Source organism: Arabidopsis thaliana, chromosome 3 (assembly GCF_000001735.4).
Source record: "Arabidopsis thaliana chromosome 3, partial sequence".
In the NCBI taxonomy this organism is placed as follows: domain Eukaryota; kingdom Viridiplantae; phylum Streptophyta; class Magnoliopsida; order Brassicales; family Brassicaceae; genus Arabidopsis; species Arabidopsis thaliana.
The window spans coordinates 11,127,679-11,151,764 of NC_003074.8; the positions used below are offsets into that span (position 1 = coordinate 11,127,679).

A 24,086-nucleotide genomic window follows, 5' to 3' on the forward strand; every position below is an offset into this window, starting at 1 on the left:
CTCCCTCGTCATCTCAAAAATTCAAAGTTGAAGAAACTTATTTCAGTTTGCCCTCAAGCACAAGTAACTTTTAAAGAAGGAATAATCCATGTGATTGGAGAAGTCTTGCGGCCCACGAATAACAAGTGGAAGTGTTTTTCCTTAAATTGGCAGAAATTTAGGCAACCAGGAGAAGAAGGCTATACACACTTTTTCTGCGAAGGTGGCAGAAATTTATGACGGTGTTATGGACTATCATAAGGATACATGTTTTGCTTGTCCTTGGTTGTGTAAAGCTGGTTTCTTCTATGAATGTAGTAAAGAATGATGTTGTTTTCTGCTACACATGCAATGCGCCAAGATTTCTGAGCCACTAGTCCATCCAAGTCATTTGCATCCTTTATTCCTAACAACCAAACCGGGAGAGAAGCGAAGACATTTTTCAGTTTGCAAAGAGCTAGGACATTATTCCAGAAAGGAAACATTCAATTGCATTGAGTGTGACTACTTTTCTTTGTGTTTCAAATGTGCTACATTACCTCATAAGGTAATGTATAAGCATGATAAACATATGTTCACTCTTTCTTATGGGGATGAGATAAGTACAACGATGTATTGGTGTGAAGTTTGCGGTCCGAACCGACTGATGATGAAAAATCAGCAAAATAAATCCGAAGGAGCGGTTTTATGTGTGATGAGTACTGTAGTGTTACCCTACACATTCAATGTATGTTTGGGGTGGACTTATCCTTGAAGCCCGATATATTATTGTCCGACGGCGACCTATTTACTCCTTTTGCAAGAAGCATTGTCCACACAAAGTAGCTCTCCAATGTTCTGTATTAATATCGTGTTCCACATCTTGTATTGATGCTAAGGACTTAAGTTGGGTAGCCGAATTTTGTGAAATGGAATTTTGATGGACTCTGCGTGCAATGTTTTTAGGTATGACATGTATAATGTGTCTGATATAAACGTTGTATAAAATTGGCATCAGAGGAGAAATACAATAGTTAGAATGAAACAGCTAAGTTATGTACACATGATCAAACCTTAAAAACCATCAAAAAGAAGAAAGGATAGTTACTATTACAGTAGAGTTTAACTTAGAATCCAGGTATATAAAAGTAACCCGGCAAAGTAAACACTGCACCCACATATTATATTATGTTCTCTACTATTACAAACCATTGAACATGAAAGAAAAAAAATGTCTCAACAAATGGTTAAAACATTCAGATCACACGAAGCTCTGTAAGAAAGGCGGCGCATAGATCCAAGAAGAGAAACTGCGGACCGTTAACTCTCTGTATATCCAGCAAGTACTTCTCTTCCCGGGCTTTGTATAGCTGTTTCAAAATCAAAAGTGAACTCAGAAAGTGTATAATTGTTCTTCGAAAACAGTTGGTTCAAGTTCTAAAGAAGGTTTTAGTCTATGTCCTAGCTGGTTTAGTTTTGTTGAACTACTACTAGTGGGATAAAACAACATCAGGATCTTAGTCTTTGCTCCAGCACAATTCTACGAATGTAAACCCCGTTGATCGATTCATATCCCTAACAAACCGAACTAGGCAGTTGTTTATTTTCTCCAAGGAATGTTGTTGATACAAATGTATGTGTGAGTTTATAGTTACCTGAAGTTCAAATTTGATGACAGTGGGTGAAGTCATGGCACAGTCATCCTCAATGATGCTGGATTCATCTCTGAAGTGCAGCTGATTGTTGACCATAGTATTCTGACCATCAGCTAAACCAGGAACCCATCGACATTTCATGTTGTAGTGACCAATCTTCTTCCAACACACATTGAGTTCTTGAAGAGCTTTCAAAACTTCATTCATGATTTCACGAGGATGCGCATGAGACTGTTCAAAACAACAAGGTAACAGAATGATTATCGATTTGGCTATGTAGAGGCAAAGAGTACAGATATCTGATTGTGTGTTGCATTCAGAAGACTTTATGGTGAGGAACAAAAAGAATCAGTAATCAGGAACAAACCTGAAGTCCAAGAGCCCATTTTCGATCAACAGGGACTTGTGATCTTGCTCCCAACCCGTAGTGATCCACATGTGCAGGAATCCAGTGGCCTACAGGTGAAGCGCCCGCTTCAGGTGTGCGCATAGGATTGGAACCACTGTCCTAGATGAGTAACGTTGAAAAGGTGAACATGTTAGTCAAAAATGTTGGAAAGCTATCTACTGAGAGGAAAGAAAAACACATACTGTTGTCTCCTGAAACTCGGATTCTAGATAGCCACTTGGAACACGGAACCGGTTATCCAATAACAGGTAGTATGTAACAGTAGCCTGGTACAAGGAGCAAATGGCATTTCAGTGACTATTGGAAACTAGTTTCGGGGATTAAAAGCATTAGAGACAGGAAACTACATACATCGTTTTGTGTTCTGTTGCGTAGAGATTCCAAAACCTGGTTTCTATCAAATCCCATGTTAACCACTTCTTGAACTATCTCCTCATTGATCTGCAAAACATAAGAGATATTGTTACTATCACAGCAAGTGAACTCTATTAATCTCCAAATGGCACTGAAACCAACCTTTTTAGCCTGCTCTACTGTATCCGGTGGAGAGACAGCAAGATAACGAGGGAGATGAGTCTGGAACCAACGGTGTTGACGGATCTCAGGAATGGTGATTCGTTTCACCGGGTCAACTATAAGCATCCTTGGGATCAGGTCTCTAGCCTCAGATGATAAATGACTTGGAAGAGTGTAAATCCCACCCTAAAGAGAAAAAAAACACCTTGATAAGTTACTTCACATACATATGAATCCATTTAAGAAGAGTCTTTTAGCTGAATCAAAGTATAACGTACAGTACCTTAATTTTCTTGAAAAGGTTGGGAATGTTTTCATCATCAAAAGGAAGAGTACCGCATAATAGAGCGTACAATATAACTCCGCAACTCCATACATCTACTTCAGGTCCAGCATATAATTTACCTGATATAACCTACAACAAGAAGTAAGAGATAAGACACTCATAAGAGAAACGAGACATAGTCACATAGGTGAAAAACAATTCAGTAACTTTACTAAACTATATACCTCGGGAGCAGCGTAGTTGGGGCTTCCACAACTCGTCTTTAGAAAATGACCATCCCGCATAACATTACTCAACCCAAAGTCTGCAATCTTAATATTACACCTCGAATCCAATAGTAAATTCTCAGGCTTCAGGTCTCTATGGACAACCATATTACGATGGCAGTACTCTACACCAGATATTATCTATTCGGATATGAGTCAAACACAAACAACACTCAAACTCAAAGATGACATGATACGCTACAAACACACTGGTTATGGTAAAGAGAAAACAAACCTGCTGGAAAAAGTTACGAGCCTCATCTTCTTGTAATCTGCCTTTCTCAACAATATAATCAAAGAGCTCTCCAGACTTGACATACTCCATCACAACATAAATGTCACTCGTGGTCTCTATTACCTCATACTGCCGAATAATATGAGGATGCATAAACAACCGTAGAATCTTAATCTCCCTCCTCACTGTAAAGAAGAAATATACATACATTAAGATAAAAATACATACTAAAACCTAATAAGCAGAAACATTTGATTATCAAAGCTTTTGTTCTAGAAACCACTAAAGCTAAAAGTAACGGTGCTTGTATATACCTTTCTCTTCCATCTCCATGTTCTTGATCTTACGACGATTAAGGATTTTGATAGCAACCTTATGCCCTGTGACAACATGCTCTGCTATTTTCACCTTCCCAAAAGACCCAATTCCAAGAGTTTTACCAAGCTTGTAATTCGGTAAAATCGATTCCACTCCATTATTGCCAAATCTATTTGATGAATGATCCATTTCCTGTGTCCCAATTCAACATCAAACTCATAAGTAAGCTCTCTTAGCAACTTCTCTATAGAAAAACATCAGTAAACATATTAACTTGCTCAAATAAAAAAAAACATTCTTCAACTCAATTTTCATTTCATCAAATCTAATCTAAACCAACCATAAGCTTGTAAGAAAACTGACAAGAACCACCGACATAACTACTTTGTAATGGTGGTTTTGGTCTGAAACCAAACAAGAGACTCACAAGTTTGAGTTTAGAAGACAAAATTGATAAACCTTTACAAAGAAAAAAAAGTCAATTTACCTGAAAAGCTTGTTAATTTCGAAAACCGTCTTGGAGTAGATCCGAGAATCAAAAACCCAGATAAATTGTTCAAACAAAGAGCGAAGAAATATACAGAAACAAGGAGAATCAGATTGATGGGTATAAATAGGGCAGAATTGTAAATTACGATGTAATCTGAAGAAATTCTTGGGGAAGTCAGATTTCCAACTCGTAGGTGACGCAGAGCTGAGTCAGGTTTTTTTAAGTCTTCATGGTGAAAATTGGTAATGACGAATCAAGAAACCACAAAACCCAGATAAACATTTATTGCCATTTGCAAGCCCTTAAATTAGGGCCTTTTTGCCCATTTTCTGTTTTTGTTTGAAAAACTAGTTTTTTAAGGTTTAAAATTTTTATATTACTGTTTTTATGATCTATATATACATTTTTGCAGCCACTTTGTGAAATAAATCCTAGAGTTGGAGTTTATTTACAGTGGCTGCCACTCGCATTTAATAATTGTTTTTGATAATTAGAAAGAAAATCTTTAAATTAAATATTTGACAATCTTCCCAAAATCTTTCCACATTAACTACACGATTAGTTACTAAAATAAAACTTCCGAAATATTTAATATCATTTAATTACTACAAAATTATCATTTTTGATATTGTTTTTCTACATGACTATAATAATTCGATTATAATCATCAAACCGCAGAGATATTAGATAGCATTTAATTACTACAAAATTAAAAAATATTTAGACAATGATTCATAAACATATCATAAATAAAATCAGTGAATTTTTTTTACGGGACGGATTGGCGGGACGGGTTTGACAGGACGTTACTTAATAACAATCGTAAACTATAAAATAAAAATATTTTATAGATAAATATAATTTGCAAATTTTTATATATAGTAACTTTAAAAAATAAATTGTCTCCGCGGTATACCGCGGGTTAAAATCTAGTTTTCTATATATAAAAGCGTGCTAATGATAAAGCGGATAAATTAAGAAGTTTCAGACGCATTTTATTATATAAAGTAGAGTTTTTAAAGTTAATAACTCAACTGATCGTGACACGTAACAAGTCAATCGTTCATATGTTGATATTGTGTCGGATTTTTTTTTACTTTTTTCCTAAAAGAAATAGGCAATTTAACAAAAACAAATATTTACATATACTAATTTATATGTCTATATCTAAAAAAAATAAGTTATAGTTTACTTAACTAAGAAGGGAAACTAACAATAAGATGGAGTGTATAGAATTAAATTGTATTTGTATTGCAAAATCGAATTGTATTTGAAATGTATACAATCAAATTTAATTGTATTTGTATTATAATAAAATAGATATTTAAATTGTATTGCATAATCGAGATTTTTTAAATATTTTTTCTAAAAGAAATAGGAAATTTAACCAATAAAAATACATACACCAATTTATATTTCTATATCTAAAAAATTTAACTTAAAATTTTCTTAACTAAGAAGGAAAACTAACACAATAAGATGGAGTGTATAGAATAAAATTATATTTGTATTGCAAAATCAAATTGTATATGAATTGTATGGAATCGAATTAAATTGTATTTTTATATAATAAAATAGATATTTAAATTGTATTGCAAAATCGAGATTTTTTAAATATTTTTTCTAAAAGAAATAGGAAATTTAACAAAAACAAATACATATACCAATTTATATTTCTATATCGAAAAATTTAACTTAAAATTTTCTTAACTAAGAAGGAAAACTAACACAATAAGATGGAGTGTATAGAATAAAATTGTATTTGTATTGCAAAATCAAATTGTATATGAATTGTATGGAATCGAATTAAATTGTATTTTTATATAATAAAATAGATATTTAAATTGTATTGCAAAATTGAATATGTAAGATTGAAATTTGGTTTAAGGAAATACTAAATTAAATACTGAAAAGTATATGAATTATTATTTAAAATTTAAATATCATCAATAAGATGGATGTAGTCTATAGAATTAAAACAGTTTATTAAGATAAAATAGATAGTTCAAATGTAGAATAATTGCTGAGAATGCCCTTTTCACACTACCTTTTTCAGTTATACCCTTTCATATTTGACATTTTCATTTCTACTTTCAGTAAATTTTTAATGACTATTTTACCCTTATTTGGAAATTGTTTTTTGCCTAAAATATTCCAAATAAATTTCCTGCCAATAAAATACCATAGTTTTTGTTTTTGAGCATTTTTTTTAATACACCTTTTACACAGAATTCATTGTATATACTCGTATATAGCTTTCATTGTATTTAACAACTGTATAACCATAATACAGTACTGCTTCCAACTGTACAGTATAGATACACCGTATAAGCCGTATTTTAGAACACTAGTGTTTTATAAATGTATGTGGAAAGTTGAGCCTAATAGTTAGGCATGTCAACTAGAGATAATGCTCGTATGCTGGCCTGGCCTTACTCTAAAAACAGCGAATTCGGGTTAAATATATATATGTCTTGAAAAATTTGCTCTTTTAGACTAAATGTTTTTGGAGCTTAGTCCGGCTAGGATCGGATCGGACAAAAAGTCCTACATAAATATTTTGATATTTGTTTTGTTAAATATTTTTGTTAATATGAAAATTGTTTTACAAAAAAATTTGAATTGAAAAACCTAAATCTAGTTTTCTAATTGTGCCTTACATCTTTGAAGTATTCTGATTTTATATTTTTATTTAGTATAAGTTTAAACAATTTATTGGATTATTTCTTTGTTTTTAAACTTTTTCTTTCCTTTTTTTTTGGTTCAACAAAACTTTTATTTTAAATTAACTTAGTTTTAGTGGTTATTTAAATTTTGATTGACTCATGTCATACATATGTTCTTTCTTTTTCAGAGATATTATAAATTATAAGTTTGTTTATTCGAAATAAAAAGCCCGGAAAAGTCATGTAGCCCTATTATGGTCAAATTGGGCTTTAAAATATAGGATTAGAAGTTTTATGGACCGGGTCGGTCTCGCTCTAATATATGTAGGTTTGTATGTCTTAATTGCATATTTCTATATACTTTATCTTGTATAGATTTGTATCTCTTAATTGCATATTTTGATTGAAATTTCATTTGAATAATTGAGTAGAAAAATCATAAATTAATTTGAAAAATATATATATAAGTAAACTAATGCAAATCTGTAAATATTCTAATAAATGTTAGGTGTATAATTAAATGGATTGAGAAGCTATGTGAGAACGACATGTTAGCATGACATTTTCTTTAATTACACATGAAAATAAGGTTATTTCTAAAAAGTATTTCTCAATTAATATATAGGGGATTTAGAATGTTGTTCAAAGTTCTTACCAGCTATATAATAAGCTCGACTTTGGTTTTTCTGTTCGAAATCTCAAAGCACCAATTTATAGTCTAACTAATTAGCTCTTAAAATCATTCGATCAATTATTTAAACTTTATGTGATTTGTGTTATTATATTTTGAACTCGATAAAGCAAGCTACTTATGAAGATAGCTAGTGAAGAGGTAAATAAATTTTCAGATTCTGGGGTAGAGTTAGAGGTTTTTCTATTCAATGACATCCTTTTTCTACAAGTTTTGTTAAATAGCGGTATGTATAAAATGACTACATGTGAAGTTGATGTATAAAACGGTCATAATTTGAAAATTAGAGTATTGAATGACATATTTCCCGTTTTGGTTACGGTAAAACGATGTCGTATTGGGAACTAACGGAGACTAGTTAACGGCTGTTATCGAGTCTGTTACGCCAGATAACGTCAAATGGATTTTGGCCTAGTCAACGATTAAGTCAACAACGTTCCACATAAATGACTCTTTTGAGCTCTAATTAAAAACGGATGACAAAAAAAAAACGATTAAATTTGTGTAAAATCTCGGTCAACGATTTTTACATGTATTAAATAGTCATATTCGAAATTCACGTATTTAATAACCACTTTTTTGAAAGTTCATGTATTAAACGACATTTTACCCCTCAAAAAATGTATATACAGTATAACCTCTATAAATTAATACTCTATAAATTAATAACCTCTATAAATTAATAAAAAAATTTCCGGTTCCTACTTGGAGTAGGAACCAGTGTAAAAAGTGACACAAATCGATAAATTGTTTTTCCTAATTGTTTCTCTAAATTCTTATATCACCACAAATGTTTTTGTTATGAACTTATTAAATTGTTTTTCGAAAACCCCAGTTCCAAAGGGCTAACATAATTTGATAACAAAAGAGATTCAACAAGATTCACAAAATATAACAATCTATGTAGTATCTGTATCTCTATAATCCAAGCTTTTATCTGTCTAAACTCAACTAGAGGAGATTCTACACAGTAGATTCATCAAACAGCTTAAGTATAGTAGTACTTTTTGGATTACAATCTCTAAAACTTTTTCTATGCACAATATTCTTTACTTCTCCAGTTACTTGAGTTCAGTAAGAGGGAATGGCTGCAAAACGGTACCCTTCAGCTCCTCTCCATGAGTAGTAAGCAATTCGGGTCTCGTAGAAACCTGTAGCCACAATAGTGAAATGTGTCAAGGCCATGAAAATCACTGCTTTACTCACAGCATACATAGGTAAAGAGAACAAAAAAAGAAACGATGATTTCAAAAGGCAAAGAACACAAGCTGTGTCTACTTGATCCAACTCACTCAATGTCTACATGAAACAACAAGATTCTGTTTTCGAATCATGCATCCAGCAACATGGAGGAACTTAGAAGCATAAATAGCTAAAGAGAACATAATTTCAACTTAACAAAGAACACAATCAATGTCTAGTTGATCCAACACTCAATCTCTACAATCCACATCTACCAACAGATTCCACAAGGCTTTCAAATCAAACAATAAGCATTGACATTAAGTATGAAGAAAGAATAGATAGTTTCAACTCAAGCATTGTCTACTTGATCTAACTCGCTCAGTTTCCACATCAAAAAAACAGATTCCACAAGGGTTTTTGAATCAAACATAATACACTCAGTACAACAACTGAAGAAATTCAGAGGCATGCAACACTCAATCTCCACAATCCACATCTACCAACAGATTCCACAAGGCTTTCAAATCAAACAATAAGCATTAACATTAAGTATGAAGAAAGAATAGATAGTTTCAACTCAAGCACTGTCTACTTGATCTAACTCGCTCAGTTTCCACATCAAACAACAGATTCCACAAGGGTTTATGAATTAAACATAATACACTCAGAACAACAACTGAAGAAACTCAAGAGGTATAAATACCTAACGAGAACACAATTTCAACAGACAAAGAACACAATATGTGTCTCTAGTTGATCTAAATCACTCAATCTCCACACTAAACAACAGATTCCACAAGGTCTTTCAAAACAACATCATGCATTTAGCCATTTACATATCCAACGACACGAGGAACACAATAAGCAAAATAAATAAAAAAGACGAAGAATTCGAACTCTTACCAGGGAGAAAAGTAAGGATCCCAAGAACAAGTAACGCATAACCTTGAGAGCTATCTCCTTCCATGTGACCAATGAAGATAAAAAACGACAAAAGAAGAAGCAAGCAACCAAGAAACAAAAGAAACACAGCTAATGCTATAGATTTCCATGGAACTCTATCAAATGCTTTCGGTGAATAATCGAACCGAGGATCGAAATCTCTCCTTTCACCAACACCATTTCCATAGCCTTCATCATCTTCATCTCCTGGAAGCTGTGCATACCGTACACTTCTCCTTGACGCCATTTACTAATCAGCAAAACCACAACACAACACATAGATGGATCATAAACACCATAAGTTCGAATCTGTATCTAAAACTAGAATCAATCAGGAACGAAAATTCCCACGCAAAACCAAACCGATTCCAAATTAATTACTAATCAGAACGACGACTAATAATCTGATACAACTATGAGTAATAAGAGAGAGAGGGCTTGCGGAGGAACTCACCGGAATTTTGGTTACTCCGCCGGGAAGATCAAGATCGAACTAGGATTCGGATCTACTTTGACGAAAATGGTTCTTCACTTCTTCTTCATCCGTAACGACGCGTTTTGGGTTTGATAATTTACTGATTAAATCCTATACGTTTACTAAATTTATATTTGAGCCCTGTATTAATTTATGAATTTTAAAACCCCATTCTTTCAAAAAAGAAAAAAAAGTTTTCTTAGAGTAGAGAAAACTGGAAGGACCAATGCCTTTTTTTTTTTTTTTTTGTCATGCATAATTTATATAGAAACTGCTACACTCCAATAAAGGAGGTCTTGATTACAAGGGAAGAAAACCAAGCCATGAAGGCTAAGCAATTCGCTGCTACAAAAGCCAAGCGAAAACCATAACAACAGAAAATTACAAGATAGATACAGGCGAACATACAACTCAAGCAATAAACGATATCTTGGAGTCCATGAACCTTGACAACCATAGAGCATATGAGATGAAACGACGCCTTGGGGAACAGAGAGCACATATAGTGATCTGTTGGGAACAGAGAGCACATGTAGTGGTCTGTTGTTCATGATTGATACTGCAACTAGGGCAGAAAATACAATCCTAATTCCGGCTAACAATGCCTTTCTCTTTTCTATTTTAATCTTTGAGAGAGAGGAAGTCTTCTCCGATGTTCCACTTTGGCTCCGGCAACGGCCAGCTTTTTTAGTGGTGTTGGTCAGCTTTACTCTAGCGTCGTTGGCTTTCTTAGCAACGTCGGCTATTTTCTGAATTTGTTTTTTGTTTTTCTTTCCTTTGTCTCTCTTTAACTTCAGTTTTCTTAAGTTTCATTACTTTAATTAGATCCTTACATATGGGTGTGTAGTTCTTTGCTCCTCCTTTGCTTAAAGGGTTTATTTTGTTCTTCAAACTTCTTGGTTTTAATCAATTAAGAACAAATTGAAGTTGCAGAGCAAAGTCACGTTTAGTATCTTTGGTTTTTTTGGAAGTAATTAGGCTTAATTTCTGGACTGATGCTTTGGATGATTGAATTTTTATTCTCAGGTTTGATGAAAGCAAATCCCAAATATCTAATTTTCCTTATCGATTGAAAAGCTTTTAACTGAAGAAGAAGAAGAAGAAGATGAAGAAGATTTACAGGTCTACATCAAGTGGAGTCATAATCCATCAAAACTCAATTGAAATTTCGCCTTGTTTCTTTGGGCGAAGAAGATGAATGACCTTCCCAACAATTTCGGCTTGAAAGGAAGCTTCCAACGTCACTGCAACTTTCCGGTGATCGGAGACTCCCTCATCTTCAACTTCGCACGTGTCATCCATTCTGTTTTTCACTTGTCACGTGTGTCTACACTACCTTTCCTTCACGCTAAGGATTTACATTTAGGCATTGGGCTTTTATTTGTTGTTCCTTTACTTAAGGGTTTTCCTTGTTGGGTTTGGTTTTCATTTTCAGATCCAGTAGAAAATAATGGCCCATGTTTGTTTTGGTTTACTCATAACCAAACATTGTATGGTTTCTTTGGCTTATTAATAATACTGAAACATCAGTGACAAAAAAAATAGTAGGAAAAACTGAGAACCCAACGATTTTATAGGTAATTCAGTTATCAAAAATTCATCCAAAATAAACTGATTAAATAATCGTGTTTCCCTGGTAATCGGGTGATTTAATATCAAAAATTCATTTGAAATAAACCAAACAAATAATTGGGTCGGATCAGATTTTGGTTTATTTCAGTTTTTGAATTTCTGCCGAACTGAACCAATTTTTTGGGTTTCTCGGGCTAAAACCAATTATACTCGGTTAAAATCAGTTTAATTTTGGTTAATTTCGGTAAAAATTTTGTCTAAAAAAAAATAATTCGGATAACCAATTGGTAAATTTTGTCGGTTTTTTGAACATAAATCTCAATCTTTCCTAATTGAACGGAATGTCAAACCAATTTCTACCGATAACTAAAAAACTCGGTTTGGTTCGGGTTGGTACAATCGAGTAAACGGCATGCCTACGATGAACCAAAGTTTATATTCAAATCAAATTTTGTAATAATCTGAATGTACATAGGTTTTTTCAATAGAAAACTATCTAAACTGAATTTTGGCCTAATGCAAATCTAGCTCAAATTTTGTGAAATTTAATTATTAACTAAAATTCATTAAAAATTAATAGTTTGGGTAATTACATTGATGTTATCATTTTTTATCGCTTTGAATCTATTGCTCTTGTTTGGTTTCTTCTTGTGTTTTTTTTTCCCTTTTATTTACATTCATTTAGCCTTTGTACATCTTATGTTTCATGGCGAGAAAGTATAACTTTAGTCATTTTTAGGTGTGAAAGTGCATTGGACCGAGATAGATGCGTAGAATTGAAAGAAGAGTGAATGGAAGCACGATGCCGACCAAGATCTCATCCAATGATTGGCCACTCATTATAAAGTATGGGAGATTGGAAGTGGTCATGGAAAGAATGTATGTGAATTTGAAGGTTATATTGAGCTACAAGAATCTCAGACCAGCTACATCATTATAGAGGGATTTAGTTGTTGGTTGAAGAGAGATTTAATCCGTGAAGTAATCCCAAACGAAAACGACTGGTCCCATCCAACCCAACTAAACGACTGATTAATATATCAGCGAAAGGTGTCAGGGATAAATTAGTTTGAATGACCACCCTTGAAGCTTTTTTTGGCAGGCTGGTCAATATCCAATTTGTCATATTAGTTAGTCCAATCTGATTTGGCCAACTTTTCATGTGAATACTTTTTTTTAGCAACTTTTAAACCTTGATTTGGCGTTTATGCTTTTATTCGTTGGTTTTTTAAGAAAACATTTGAAACACTTCATGAGTTTTGCTTATTTTTCATTCATGCTTGTTCATCCATTATGTGTGATTAGTTTCTTTAGTTGGTAATAGGTTAGATAAAATCATAAAATAGGATGTTTAATGGTTGATTCTTGATGCTTATAGCTAACTATTAATTTCTCATTTTTAAAGTGTACCCATAGCTAAATTTGACTTGATCTCTCTTAGATATATAGATCTTCTAGGGTTAAATATAATTTAATTTCTCATGTTTAGTGGTTAATTGATGTTTATGCTCATTGTTCTCTTCATCCAAATGGACGAAAGAAAGAAATCTTTATTTATTATTGTTAGTATCGAGAGCCGAACTTAACAAAAACAATAAAACAAGATTGAAAACAAAACCAACGAGCTATTGGCCTAGTGATAAATCTCTCAAGTGGAGGTGTTGTGTTCGAGGCACGTTGGAAGGGATTTCTTCTCCAAAGAAGATGAATTTAATCTGGTTTGTGTCCTACCTCTGAAAAATGTAGGGCTTTTAAATTTGAACTTCCAGATATATAAAAAAAAAGATTGAAAACAAAAGATCTTTATTCAACAACTCAACATTCGACCGTTACAAAAATTTGCCGAGCTTACAAATTGCTAAAAACTAAATTATACCAAAATAAGTCGGAATGCCGAGCTTGATTACACTCTCAATTATCAGATATCCTTTATTGACACCATTCTACCTTTATTTATAGTATAATGTGATGAGTCTAGGTCTTATTCTCGATCAATGTAAGATCTCTCTTTAAGGAGGCTATGCTCATCTCCTTCTAGAAGATAGGCCCATCTTTGCTCTTTTATGCGATGGACCGAACCTCATTGACTTCTTTTTACTTTTGGTTGACTTTCCATGCCCACCAATTTTATTTTTTTATATATTTTTTTCTCTAAAACTAAACTAAATCAGACCCAAACCAAAAATTCTGAACTGAATTAGACTATTTATAATGGCCTATTGAAAAAATTAATTCAATAGTTAAATGCTTACAATGGGATATTGAATAAAGAAATGAATTCTAACTAGATTTAATGGTGTTGAACCGATTCTGTTGAATTGTTAACAATGAATCCCTCATTGCCACTTGTCATTAAATAATTGGAGACAGAAATTGTGGAGAGAGTTAAATATAGATAGGACATGTGTTATTCTTTTATTTGTTACTGAAATTTTTGATATATTTTTTTTTGAATTATTAGAGATCAATTATCTTATAAAATATTTATTTGTTTTAAATTATTTTAACACTAAAATTTATCATTTTTCAAACTCTATAAATAAAGACTTGTTTCATTTGATTTGGACACAAAAAAAAATACATCTATTTTCACTATAAAGTTTTGTAATTTTATTTGTTTTGATAATGACTATCTCTATTTCGTCTTTATTTTTCATTTTTAATTAATAATATAAAATAAAAAGTAAAACAAAAAATAATTTAACTCGTAATTATTTTAATTTATTTTCAATCGGTAATTAATCTTAATATGTTATCACAAATTTAAAACATAAAAGAAAAGAAAAATAATAAAATAAAAATGGTGGGGTAGGGTGTTGAATTTTATTAAACAAACTATTCTAAAGGTATAAACTTTGAATGAATATTGAATTATTATGTGGAAGAGAGAGAAAAAGATGTGGAAGAGAGAGAAAATAATGTAGAGGGTGCTCAATGAAAAGAACCATTGTTTTATATACATGGGTTTCCTGAATTTTCCAACCTAACTATTTAAAACTCATCGTTCCCCCATACTTTTTTCCTCTGAAAAAACAACCATCAACTTTAATATTTCTGAAAAAACAAATTTCTCACTAAACCGTGTCAAACCACAAATTCGCGTTACGATTATCCACATAATTACCCACGACCCGTTTCGATATGACGTCGTTTCCTTCATTGGTTTTATTCCCAAAATTACCCAAAAACAACGTCGTTTTCTTGAGAGGTGATTTGAGAAGATCCAGCAGCCTACAATAGAAGGAGAAAGATAAACATATGACATTTACAATGAGAAAGTAAGACATCAATAATATTAGAAAATATACATACCTCTACACCAATTTCTTCTTGATTATTTGTCTTTTTACCGTTACCATTCTTCTCACCCTTCTTCTCTTTAGGGAACTTCTTACATCTTGCTGCATTGTGTCCAGCCTCCTTACATGATTTGCAATGAATTGTCGCCGCTTTCCTGCTTAGCTTGCGTACTTCTAGTTCACCCGACTTCTTCTTCTTTGGTGATTCATGTTTACCTTTGACCCGGTCGAAATTCTTCTTCTCACCTTTCTTTCTGCCAGGTGGAATAGGTGCTTCTGGTACGGTTATCAGAGCATAGCCAGTAGGCCAGTACATTTGGTCTCTAACAGGTTCAGGCGTTGTATCATACTGCTCTTTCCAAATAAACGTACAAAACAATGGTATAACATAATCTTCAACATTCTTCTTCTCATACATGACTGCTGCATAAGCATGTTCAGATGGAATGCCTGTGATTGGCCACTTGCAGCATGAGCAATCCCATGAGATTGCTCAGTCGTCAAGTTCACATGGTTAGAACTACCATCAACCCAAACCTCATACTTGCCATGTGTTCTTTTGTAACTTCACACCTCATAGCATCCTCTTCTTCCTTGGCCAGAATATCTGATACATACTTAGAGACAGATTTCTTCCATCTTCTAATCTTTTCCTTTCTCTTACTTATATGTGTCATAGATTTTCTTCTTATTGTTTCCATCATTGGAACCAATGCCTTGGCCCTAGCTTTGACAATTGTGGCATTAAACGATTCAGTTGCATTGTTGTCCACATTCTCACAAAAACTCTCGTGCATAAACCAAGCTCTACACCAATTCTTTGGTTCCTCACGCATGACATCTTCATACAAAGGCAGATCATAAGCTCTCTGATGATTCAAGTTTGCTCGATATTCAGCCTCACTGTAACTCCAAACTAAGTGCCACACATGCTTCTTCAACTCGTCTTTATTTGGATGCCGCTTTTTAAGGTTCTTAACTATATGCTTGACACAAGGTCTGTGTTCATTTGGTAATACATTCTTGACAAAACTTATAATTCCCTACAAAAAAAGCCACAAAAAAACTCAGGTTCAAGTCTAACACGTACTAACAAGCACTATAATAACATATTCCAATTCAAAAGACACTTTAACTAACACGTACCTTGCACCTATCTGATATAACCTCATAGTCACTGCCATCTTTCAGGTTCAAGTCTTGCTTCACCTGATTCAAGAACCAAAGCCAATTTTCTGCATTCTCGGATTGAACAGTTGCCCACGCCACAGGGTATATTTGGTTGTTTGCATCATGACCAATAGCAGTAAAAAGGCAACCTTTAACTGCATGCTTCAAGAAGGTTCCATCTATCCCTATGAGTGGCCTACAAAGGTAGAATGCATTCTTCATTGCTCCAAGACATACGTAGATCCGGTTGAATACATGATTCCCTTTGGCATCAGTAATTGTATCAACAATTGCAGTTGATCCCTTATTTGAGCTCATGATTTCAGCAACATACCCTCGAAGATGAGCAAATTGTTGCTCATATTCGTCTTTCAGCCACTTCAGAGCCAGACATCTCCCTGTCTGAACTTGTCCTATACTACTCACCAACTTCCACTATTCTTTGATATGCCTTTGAATGTTAAGAGACATGTAATTAGGCTGCAACCTCAGCTTGTCCATAAACAATCTTCCAATCACTCGACTCTTCTTTTCTTTTTTTTCGCAAACACCATTTATATTAAATTATCGGGAAGAGAGTCTCCGCTAGAGAAAGCCATTCAGGAACCGATGTGCTTACATGGGAAAAAGACTATTTCGAGCCTGAGCTTTTTTAGCTAGACAATGTGCTCAAGTATTAGAACTACGAGGAAGAAATCTAATATGAAAAGAAGGAAAAAAACAAACTAAAGATCGATAGGAAGCCAATTCCGCTGCGAATGTCGGCCAATCATCTTGGTTGTCAATGATAAAAATCAGGTCTGAACAATCTGAAGCAAAAGTACAAGAGGTATCGCCAATAGAGATCATGCATCCCATAGTCCATAACAAAGAGTCAAATTTCGCATGAAGCGGTGATAAGCTTCGACGAGCACTCTTGAGACCAAGATGGAGGACTAAGTCTTGTCGAACAAGATCCCATCCATGCCCGCTTAAAGGGTCATCGGCATGCCAGGAGGCATCAAGTTGACATTCAGGGAGCAGGGTGAGCGGGGTCTGAGAAGAACCTAGGAAAGGGATTATGGTATAGGTACATCTTCTTTTAGAGTTGCTTGTTTCCAAACAGTTGCCTCTTGAAGTGCCAAAGCCAAAGTTTCAGGGGGAGGTTCCCTGAAGTTCTTAAAAATAAAACGATTTCTACTTTTCCAGATATACCAAAGTATCCGTGGAAAGAGTTCCAACACCTCCTCTCCGATTCCAAATTCTCGGCCGCGCCAGAAAAAGAAAGTCAAAATTATAGAAGATGGAATTTCTAGGGAAGATATTCCCTGAGGAAAGAATAGGCGATAATGCCCAAATATGTCAGGAAGATGGACAATGAAAAAGGAGATGGTTGATTGTCTCTTCTGTTTCTCCGTAACGAGGGCACCCTCTATTCGTACCCATATGACGATAAGTCAAATTTTGACAAGTGGCTAGACAACCAAAAATACATTGCCAGGCGAAATGCATAAGCTTCCGCGTAGTTTTAAGCTTACATACTTGTGCCTGAAGTACCGAAACACCTGGTCCCTGAAAAGGAGGGTCACAAGTAGGACGAGATAGATCTCTCGTGACCCAATATCCTGACTTAACAGTATAATTACCGAATTTAGTGTGAGACTAGCTAAAACCATCACTCAAGTAGGTACGACTTGGGCGAATCCATAAAATGAGTAGAATATCAAAGGGATCGATCAAGGCTTGGAGACGGTCCAGTTTCCACATCTTTGTGTGTTTGGTCGATTAAATCATTGACATAGAGTATTGACGTAGAGTAGAGGATCTCTTATGTCAAGAATGCTCTTAGCTGGCCGTGCAGAAATTGTGAGAATCCATGGATCTTTCCAAACTCGAGTCAGCATTCCAGATCCTATAGTCCTCCGAAGCCTCGAGACAAGAAGCGGTTTAGCTACCATTATACTCCTCCATTCAAAAGACGGTCGATTTGATGCTCCTACATGCAAAGAGTCGCTATAACGAAAATATCTTCCCTCAACACCCTACTTAGAAGAGAGTTCGGGAATCGGATTAGTCGCCAGAGTTGCTTAGCTAGTAAGGCTAGATTAAATTCTTCAAGTGTTCTAAAACCAAGACCACCTTCAGAGTGTGGGGTACAAAATTTTTCTCATGCTATCCAACGAATGCCATTACTATTTTCATTAATTTTCCACCAGAAATTAGCAATGGCACTACTCAGCTTGGAACGGATAGCTTTAGGAAGTAAAAAATACGACATAACATATGTCGAAAGAGCTCGCACTACAAAATTTATGAGGATCTCTTTGCCACTTAAGACAAGAATTTGGCTGACCATGTATTTAGCCGTTTTTGAAGTCTATCTCGTACAAATGATTACACTTAAGTTTTAGAACCATGAATTTTCTGAGGTAAACCCAAGTAAGTCCCCATACCTGACAGTATTGTCCACGTCATGGCCAAACATTACAGATGACTTAGCAGCATTGAGCTGTTGTCTTGAAGCCTCGCCATAAATGCTGAGAATATTGATAATCTCTTGACCCTGAGATGGATCTACTTTGTAGAAAAAAGGACTATCATCTGCAAACAGTAAATGGGATGTAGATGGACTTGCACGAGATATTTGAAGGCCTTGAATCCGCCCATTCCACTCTGCATCTTTAAGGTTTGCTACTAAAACTTCCGTACATAAGATAAATAGGAAAGGGGAAATAGGATCGCCTTGTCGGATTTCCCTCGTTGGTTTAATGAAACCCCTTGGTGCCCCATTTAGGAGGACTCTATACGAAACTTAGGAGATGCAAAAAATTATCATGTTTACCCATTTCTGCACAAACCCCATCTTTAACATGAGTGCACGTAAAAATGACCACTCCACTCAGTCATAAGCTTTACTCATATCAGTCTTTATACCCATAAACTTATTTCTGCATGCCGGATTGGTCCGTAGAGCATGGAAGTTTTCTTGGGCTATAAAAATATTATCTGTGATAAGTCTCCCTGCCACAAAGGCTGATTGAGTCTCGAATATTAAATCCGGAAGAATTTCTTGAGACAGCAACTTAATACTTTTGAAATAACCTTGTAGCTTACATTACAAAGGCTCACTCGGCTCTTTAGTAGACTACATTGTCCATTAGGAATACAACTATGATCAAGACATATGGTCTTCAAAACCCACATCTGCAGATCCGAATTATATGATCAGTAGACATACCAGTCACAACCCTTCTTTTGAGCACACCTAAAACTTATTTTATCCTTCTCCCACCTATTTTGCTTAATGTTTAGCCTATTCTTCATAGCATAATGTAACATAACCTCTTTGAACTCAAACCCAGTGAAAAATGTTTTACCTATAACTAACTTATCACCTGATGCCAACCTAATTTTCCTATCTTTAGTGACCACGGGATCCTAATCTGCATCACAACTCTCTGGTATTTCATCACGCCGAATCTGAAACTCATCAAACCAATTTGCCACGGCTTCCTCTATCTCGAACTCGAACCTCTCCATTATGTCTTCTTCACACAGATCTTTCGTCTCTTTTCTCCCCGATTTCTTCTCTCTTTGCCTTACTTCAGAATCAACATCGTCCTTCTCGCCTTCATGTCGTTTCCTGTTCCTTCGGCTTTCATCTCCATCTTTCTCACCCTTACTTTCATTGTCGGAGTCGTCTCCTCCATCATTGTCACTATCGCCGTCTCCCTCATCGCCGCTTTCACTTTCACTGTCCGCCGTTTCGACCTCATTCCACTCTCCGGACCCTCAAAATCAGGATCATCTGGATCGCTCTGATACACTAAATCTTCCTCGTGTTCATAACTCGACGAAGCCCCATACCAGAATGACATAATTTCAAAGAAAACCCATAAATCTCAAAAATCCCCCTTTCTCTCTAGAACCCTAATTTTTCAATCGATCGAACAATCGATTGGGTTTGGTTTTTTTTGGGAAAACAAAACAAAGGTGAAACGACGTCGTTTCAAGAAGAATCATGATTACTTATGTGGGTAATCGTAATTGTGGAACAGTAAACGCGATTTTGTGGTTAAACCCGCTTTAATAACTAGTTTAATTGGAGGCATATTTTCTCGGATGAATCCAAAAATATACAATATTTGTTTCAGAAATATTAAAGTTGATGATTGTATTTCACGAAGAATATACATCAGTTTATAAATAATTTAGGTTGGAAAATTCAAAAAACCTTATATACATCAGTTTTACATTTTTTTTTTTCGTCCAGTTTTACCGAACTTACTGCTATGACTGTAATTAGGCAATTATTAATTTACTCATATAATTATCAAATAATAAATTACGCTTTTTTAAAAAAAAATCGTTTTGGTAATTTTGCAATTAATAAAACCCAAAGATAATCTTCTCTCCCCTGACTCTCGTTTCCTCTCTCTTTCTCTCTTCCTTTACAGAGAAAGCAGAGAGAGAGACAAAGGGAAAGCTAAATCCGTGACCCGGATCCGAAATAATCGGGTTTTCAAAATCTAATTCCTCTTATCTTCTCTCTTCTTCTTCTTCCTGGGTTCTTCCCAAAATTCAATTTCATTAAAAGGGCACTGCCCTTTATCATGCCTAAAATTCTCAGGTACCTAATCAAGATTCTTCTTTAAATTCCTCCACATTGTGTTCGGATCTATTCTAATTCCGCTACGTATGAAACATGATCGTCATAGATTCGTAAAGTTTGAGTCTTTTTTTTTTGGTAGTGTCTGATTATTTGAATAAAGTTTTGATTTTTATTTGATGATTCTGTTTCCTGTTTTCAACGTTTTTTTCTCATTGATGATGTTGACGTTATGAAGTCATATTTTTATGTTTAAGATTTGTATCTGAAAGTGATTGAATTTTACCAATTAGTGTTGGTTTTGTTATTTGAGAATTCTCTGTTTGAGATTTTTCTTATGAGTATAGTTTTTAATATTGAGATTTGTTGTTGTTGTTGTTGTTGTTGTTGTTACATGTTATTGTGTCCCACTTACTCTTTTAATTGGGTACACTTTTTGAGCTGGCTACATTATTTTATAGTTGAGAGATTGTTTTATTGTATTTGACTTGGTTGTTGATTCTTCAAAACTTGGTCCCAATGTTAGTAATAAGACAGAATGAAACAACTAGTTTCTCTATGTGGGTCTTAACTATCTTTATTTGAAAGCTGTGTTTATATGTTGCAGATTTCTTATTCTTATACTTACATTACATGTTTTTGTTGAACAGGATCTAAATAAAAGTATAGAACAATGGGTGGATGTGTGTCAACCCATTCAAAAGCGATTAGGCCTAGGAGGAAAGGCCGTCGTAGATCTTCCAAACACTTTTCTAAAGTGTCTGATATTGTTCCTCATGCTAATATTAGAAGGCCTAGTGACGTTGGGAGCCGAGTTTCTTTTGGTGAGTGTTTCTGTAATGGCTTATGGTAGATCATATAATGGTGATTCTGTTGATGATTAGAGTAGATTTTTTACCTTTATAAGTTGTTTTGTTGCAGCTATCTCGCAAGATGATGCATGGTTTGACTCTGTCAGTGTTCTTGATTCGGATGAGGATGAGGACTTTATCAGCTTACCTGAAGGTAAATGTTAATCTACATTCTTTTCAGTATTCATGGAGTTTAAAAGATCATTTGAAGTCATATACAATAAGAGGAACAATTTTGGTAATGTTGATGTGGATGTGAATCTCTTTTACAATCTCTCCTAGCAGAAAACGTACCATCAACGCCATCAGCGGGTGGTGCGACTGGTAACAATATACCAAATGGTCAAGTAGTTCAGTTTGAATCTTCTTCGTGCTTCGTGGATGGTAAAGGAAAGTACGAAGAATACCATGAGACTTACTTGAAGATAGACGGGAGTAAAGCCGAGAAGTTTGTGTCAAAAGGGATGTACAAGGATCCGAGTGGTCTCTCTGTTCTTACTGGAAACAACAAGAAGAAACTGATGGACCATGCAAGCTTTAAAGGCTTGAAGGATCCAAAACGTAACTCTCAAGAGAAAACCCTGAGAACCAGCCTGAGCCGGTTGATGCCAACAGTCAGTTTTAATGACAAGACTCTAAACTCACCCACATCTCAGAAACGAAAATCCGCTGTTTATCGGCTTTCTTTCAAAAGGAGGTCGTGTGATGGTGAGGAAGTTACTGAGCAACGTAAGTTGTTGTACCGTCCAAAAGCGGGATTCACAATTCCTTCCTCGGGCAGAGAAAAGCAGTCTAGCGGAAGTTGGTCTGAGATACCGCCTTCAACTTTTAAACTCCGTGGAGAAACCTATTTCAAGTAAACCTATCACCACTCTGTTTTATGTATCTTTACTATATACTGCTTTGTCCGTAACTCTTGAAGAATGATGTTTACAGAGACAAAAAGAAATCCCCAGCTCCAAATCAGTGTCCATACACTCCTATAGGTGTTGACTTGTTTGTCTGTCCAAGGAAGATTGATCATATCGCCCAACACATCGAGCTTCCAAACATCAAAGCCGAGGCAAAGCTCCCTGCTCTTCTTGTTGTCAACATTCAGGTAACCACCACTCAACATTAACCGCTTCGTAATCTTTGTTTGTGGACTAACTTTTGCTTGTGTTTTTCATCAGAAGCTTTATTAGCGTTTGATATACATATATGTGTAAATGATCTTGACCTTTGTACCTCACTGGCAGTTACCAACCTATCCTGCTGCAATGTTCCTTGGGGACAGTGATGGAGAAGGCATGAGCATTGTACTTTATTTTAAATTACGAGACAATCACGAAAAAGAAACCTCTCAGCAATATCAGGAGAGCATCAAGGTAGCTTGAAAAGCCATTCCTTTATGACATTCATCACATCCCATGACTGATCTAAATGCTTACCGAGTTCTTTTTGTTTTCGGTTTCAAAACAGAAACTTGTCAATGATGAGATGGAGAAGGTAAAAGGGTTTGCTAAAGACAGCAACGTTGCTTTCCGTGAAAGGCTTAAGATAGTAGCTGGACTTGTTAACCCCGAAGATCTAGCTCTAAGCTCGACTGAAAAGAAGCTTGTACAGGCTTACAATGAAAAACCTGTCCTCTCTCGTCCTCAACACAACTTCTTTAAGGTTTGAGCACACCATCACTACCTCTTAAACACACAACAGAAGTCACCTAATTAAAATTTACTTTTACCTCTCTCCACAGGGTCCAAACTACTTCGAGATTGATCTGGATGTACATCGATTCAGCTACATATCTCGAAAAGGACTTGAAGCATTCAGAGATCGACTAAAAAACGGAACTCTTGATCTCGGCTTAACCATCCAGGTAACTTGATACAAAGTCTATATGCAAACCGGACTAGATCCTTTGTTCTTGAAGAAGATAAAGATCATGAATTTGGAACATGAAACAGGCTCAAAAACCGGAAGAGCTGCCGGAACAAGTCCTATGCTGTCTGAGGCTGAGCAAGATTGACTTCGTAGACCACGGTCAGATCCCAATGCTTTTGATCCCGGAGGATGGGGAAACTCAAGTGTAAACCAATCCGGAAGACAAAAAGCAAATCAGAAATTTTCCGTCTCGCCATTATTTCATCAAAACAATGTTGTATATTTTCTATATTATGTACATCTATCTAAATATATATGTATACCATAACTTATATAATGGTCATATTGCAAAACACTTGAAGTCATCTTCTTGAGTTTGCCATTTGTTGTAACTTGCAACTCTGTTACCTCAATTATATCGTGTGTTATTTATGAATGTGCTGAAATATCATTTGTTTATATTATTTGTTGTTTTTGACAAGTACGGTTTAAATTATTGAATGTTTCGGATTTTCAGTTTTTTTTTTTTTTTTTGGAATTTACTCAGGTATATAATTTCTAATTTCTAACATTTTTTAAGTGTTAAAAGAATCAGCTTAATATATATAATTTGGTAAGGAACAACTTTAATGCTTTAGGCATTAAAATTCA

General features: G+C 34.8%; 4 protein-coding genes and 1 pseudogene across 10 annotated transcripts; 2 read left to right on the forward strand and 3 right to left on the reverse strand.

The window, feature by feature from the left end:
• Window positions 1–941: 941 nt before the first annotated feature.
• Window positions 942–4,427, reverse strand: KIN11 (SNF1 kinase homolog 11). Of its 3 annotated transcripts, none has more exons than NM_202645.3 (11): window positions 4,279–4,427; window positions 3,640–3,835; window positions 3,326–3,510; window positions 3,049–3,231; window positions 2,822–2,953; window positions 2,539–2,724; window positions 2,374–2,463; window positions 2,205–2,288; window positions 1,981–2,121; window positions 1,614–1,844; window positions 942–1,328 (listed from the first exon to the last, which is right to left on the reverse strand). In NM_202645.3, the coding sequence occupies exons 2-11, from the start codon at window positions 3,830–3,832 to the stop codon at window positions 1,215–1,217; spliced, it is 1,539 nt and encodes a 512-aa protein (NP_974374.1). In that variant the 5' UTR covers window positions 3,833–3,835; window positions 4,279–4,427; the 3' UTR covers window positions 942–1,214. The 3 variants fall into 3 exon arrangements, with proteins under 3 accessions (NP_974374.1, NP_566843.1, NP_974375.1); NM_113839.4 differs by having other exon boundaries at window positions 4,131–4,427; NM_202646.1 differs by lacking the exon at window positions 4,279–4,427 and adding an exon at window positions 4,131–4,205 and having other exon boundaries at window positions 1,028–1,328; window positions 1,981–2,116.
• A 3,845-nt stretch (window positions 4,428–8,272) lies between these two features.
• On the reverse strand, window positions 8,273–10,332 carry AT3G29170 (transmembrane protein (DUF872)). 2 transcript variants are annotated; one of them, NM_113840.3, is made up of 3 exons: window positions 10,072–10,332; window positions 9,579–9,867; window positions 8,273–8,641 (listed from the first exon to the last, which is right to left on the reverse strand). In NM_113840.3, the coding sequence occupies exons 2-3, from the start codon at window positions 9,862–9,864 to the stop codon at window positions 8,562–8,564; spliced, it is 366 nt and encodes a 121-aa protein (NP_566844.1). In that variant the 5' UTR covers window positions 9,865–9,867; window positions 10,072–10,332; the 3' UTR covers window positions 8,273–8,561. The 2 variants fall into 2 exon arrangements, with proteins under 2 accessions (NP_566844.1, NP_001326507.1); NM_001339011.1 differs by lacking the exon at window positions 10,072–10,332 and having other exon boundaries at window positions 8,308–8,641; window positions 9,579–9,926.
• Window positions 10,333–10,725: 393 nt separating this feature from the next.
• On the forward strand, window positions 10,726–11,500 carry AT3G29173 (uncharacterized protein; the record flags this gene model as incomplete). Its single annotated transcript, NM_001339012.1, has 2 exons — window positions 10,726–10,791; window positions 11,170–11,500. Coding segments are annotated over 2 exons (153 nt in total), but the record flags the coding sequence as incomplete, so codon positions are not given.
• Window positions 11,501–14,841: 3,341 nt separating this feature from the next.
• Window positions 14,842–19,990, reverse strand: AT3G29175 (annotated as a pseudogene; the record flags this gene model as incomplete). Its single annotated transcript has 1 exon — window positions 14,842–19,990.
• A 498-nt stretch (window positions 19,991–20,488) lies between these two features.
• On the forward strand, window positions 20,489–23,955 carry AT3G29180 (DUF1336 family protein (DUF1336)). 3 transcript variants are annotated; one of them, NM_113841.3, is made up of 9 exons: window positions 20,489–20,742; window positions 21,372–21,545; window positions 21,643–21,726; window positions 21,858–22,428; window positions 22,509–22,671; window positions 22,811–22,939; window positions 23,034–23,228; window positions 23,308–23,430; window positions 23,519–23,955. In NM_113841.3, the coding sequence occupies exons 2-9, from the start codon at window positions 21,395–21,397 to the stop codon at window positions 23,642–23,644; spliced, it is 1,542 nt and encodes a 513-aa protein (NP_566845.1). In that variant the 5' UTR covers window positions 20,489–20,742; window positions 21,372–21,394; the 3' UTR covers window positions 23,645–23,955. The 3 variants fall into 3 exon arrangements, with proteins under 3 accessions (NP_566845.1, NP_001189999.1, NP_001327869.1); NM_001203070.1 differs by lacking the exon at window positions 20,489–20,742 and adding an exon at window positions 21,257–21,281 and having other exon boundaries at window positions 23,519–23,882; NM_001339013.1 differs by lacking the exon at window positions 20,489–20,742 and having other exon boundaries at window positions 21,294–21,545; window positions 23,519–23,882.
• The last annotated feature ends 131 nt before the right edge of the window (window positions 23,956–24,086 follow it).

Excerpts from the sequence above, each read along its gene's own strand:
- KIN11 (NM_202645.3), bottom strand. The coding sequence starts at position 3,832 with ATGGATCATTCATCAAATAGATTTGGCAATAATGGAGTGGAATCGATT. Across the intron at positions 2,954-3,048 it reads CCAACTACGCTGCTCCCGAG|GTTATATCAGGTAAATTATA; the intron begins GTATATAGTTTA and ends TTCTTGTTGTAG. Across the intron at positions 2,122-2,204 it reads CCGAGTTTCAGGAGACAACA|GACAGTGGTTCCAATCCTAT; the intron begins GTATGTGTTTTT and ends TTACTCATCTAG.
- AT3G29170 (NM_113840.3), bottom strand. The coding sequence starts at position 9,864 with ATGGCGTCAAGGAGAAGTGTACGGTATGCACAGCTTCCAGGAGATGAA. Across the intron at positions 8,642-9,578 it reads GATCCTTACTTTTCTCCCTG|GTTTCTACGAGACCCGAATT; the intron begins GTAAGAGTTCGA and ends TTGTGGCTACAG.
- AT3G29180 (NM_113841.3), top strand. The coding sequence starts at position 21,395 with ATGGGTGGATGTGTGTCAACCCATTCAAAAGCGATTAGGCCTAGGAGG. Across the intron at positions 21,546-21,642 it reads TGGGAGCCGAGTTTCTTTTG|CTATCTCGCAAGATGATGCA; the intron begins GTGAGTGTTTCT and ends GTTTTGTTGCAG. Across the intron at positions 21,727-21,857 it reads CTTTATCAGCTTACCTGAAG|AAAACGTACCATCAACGCCA; the intron begins GTAAATGTTAAT and ends CTCTCCTAGCAG.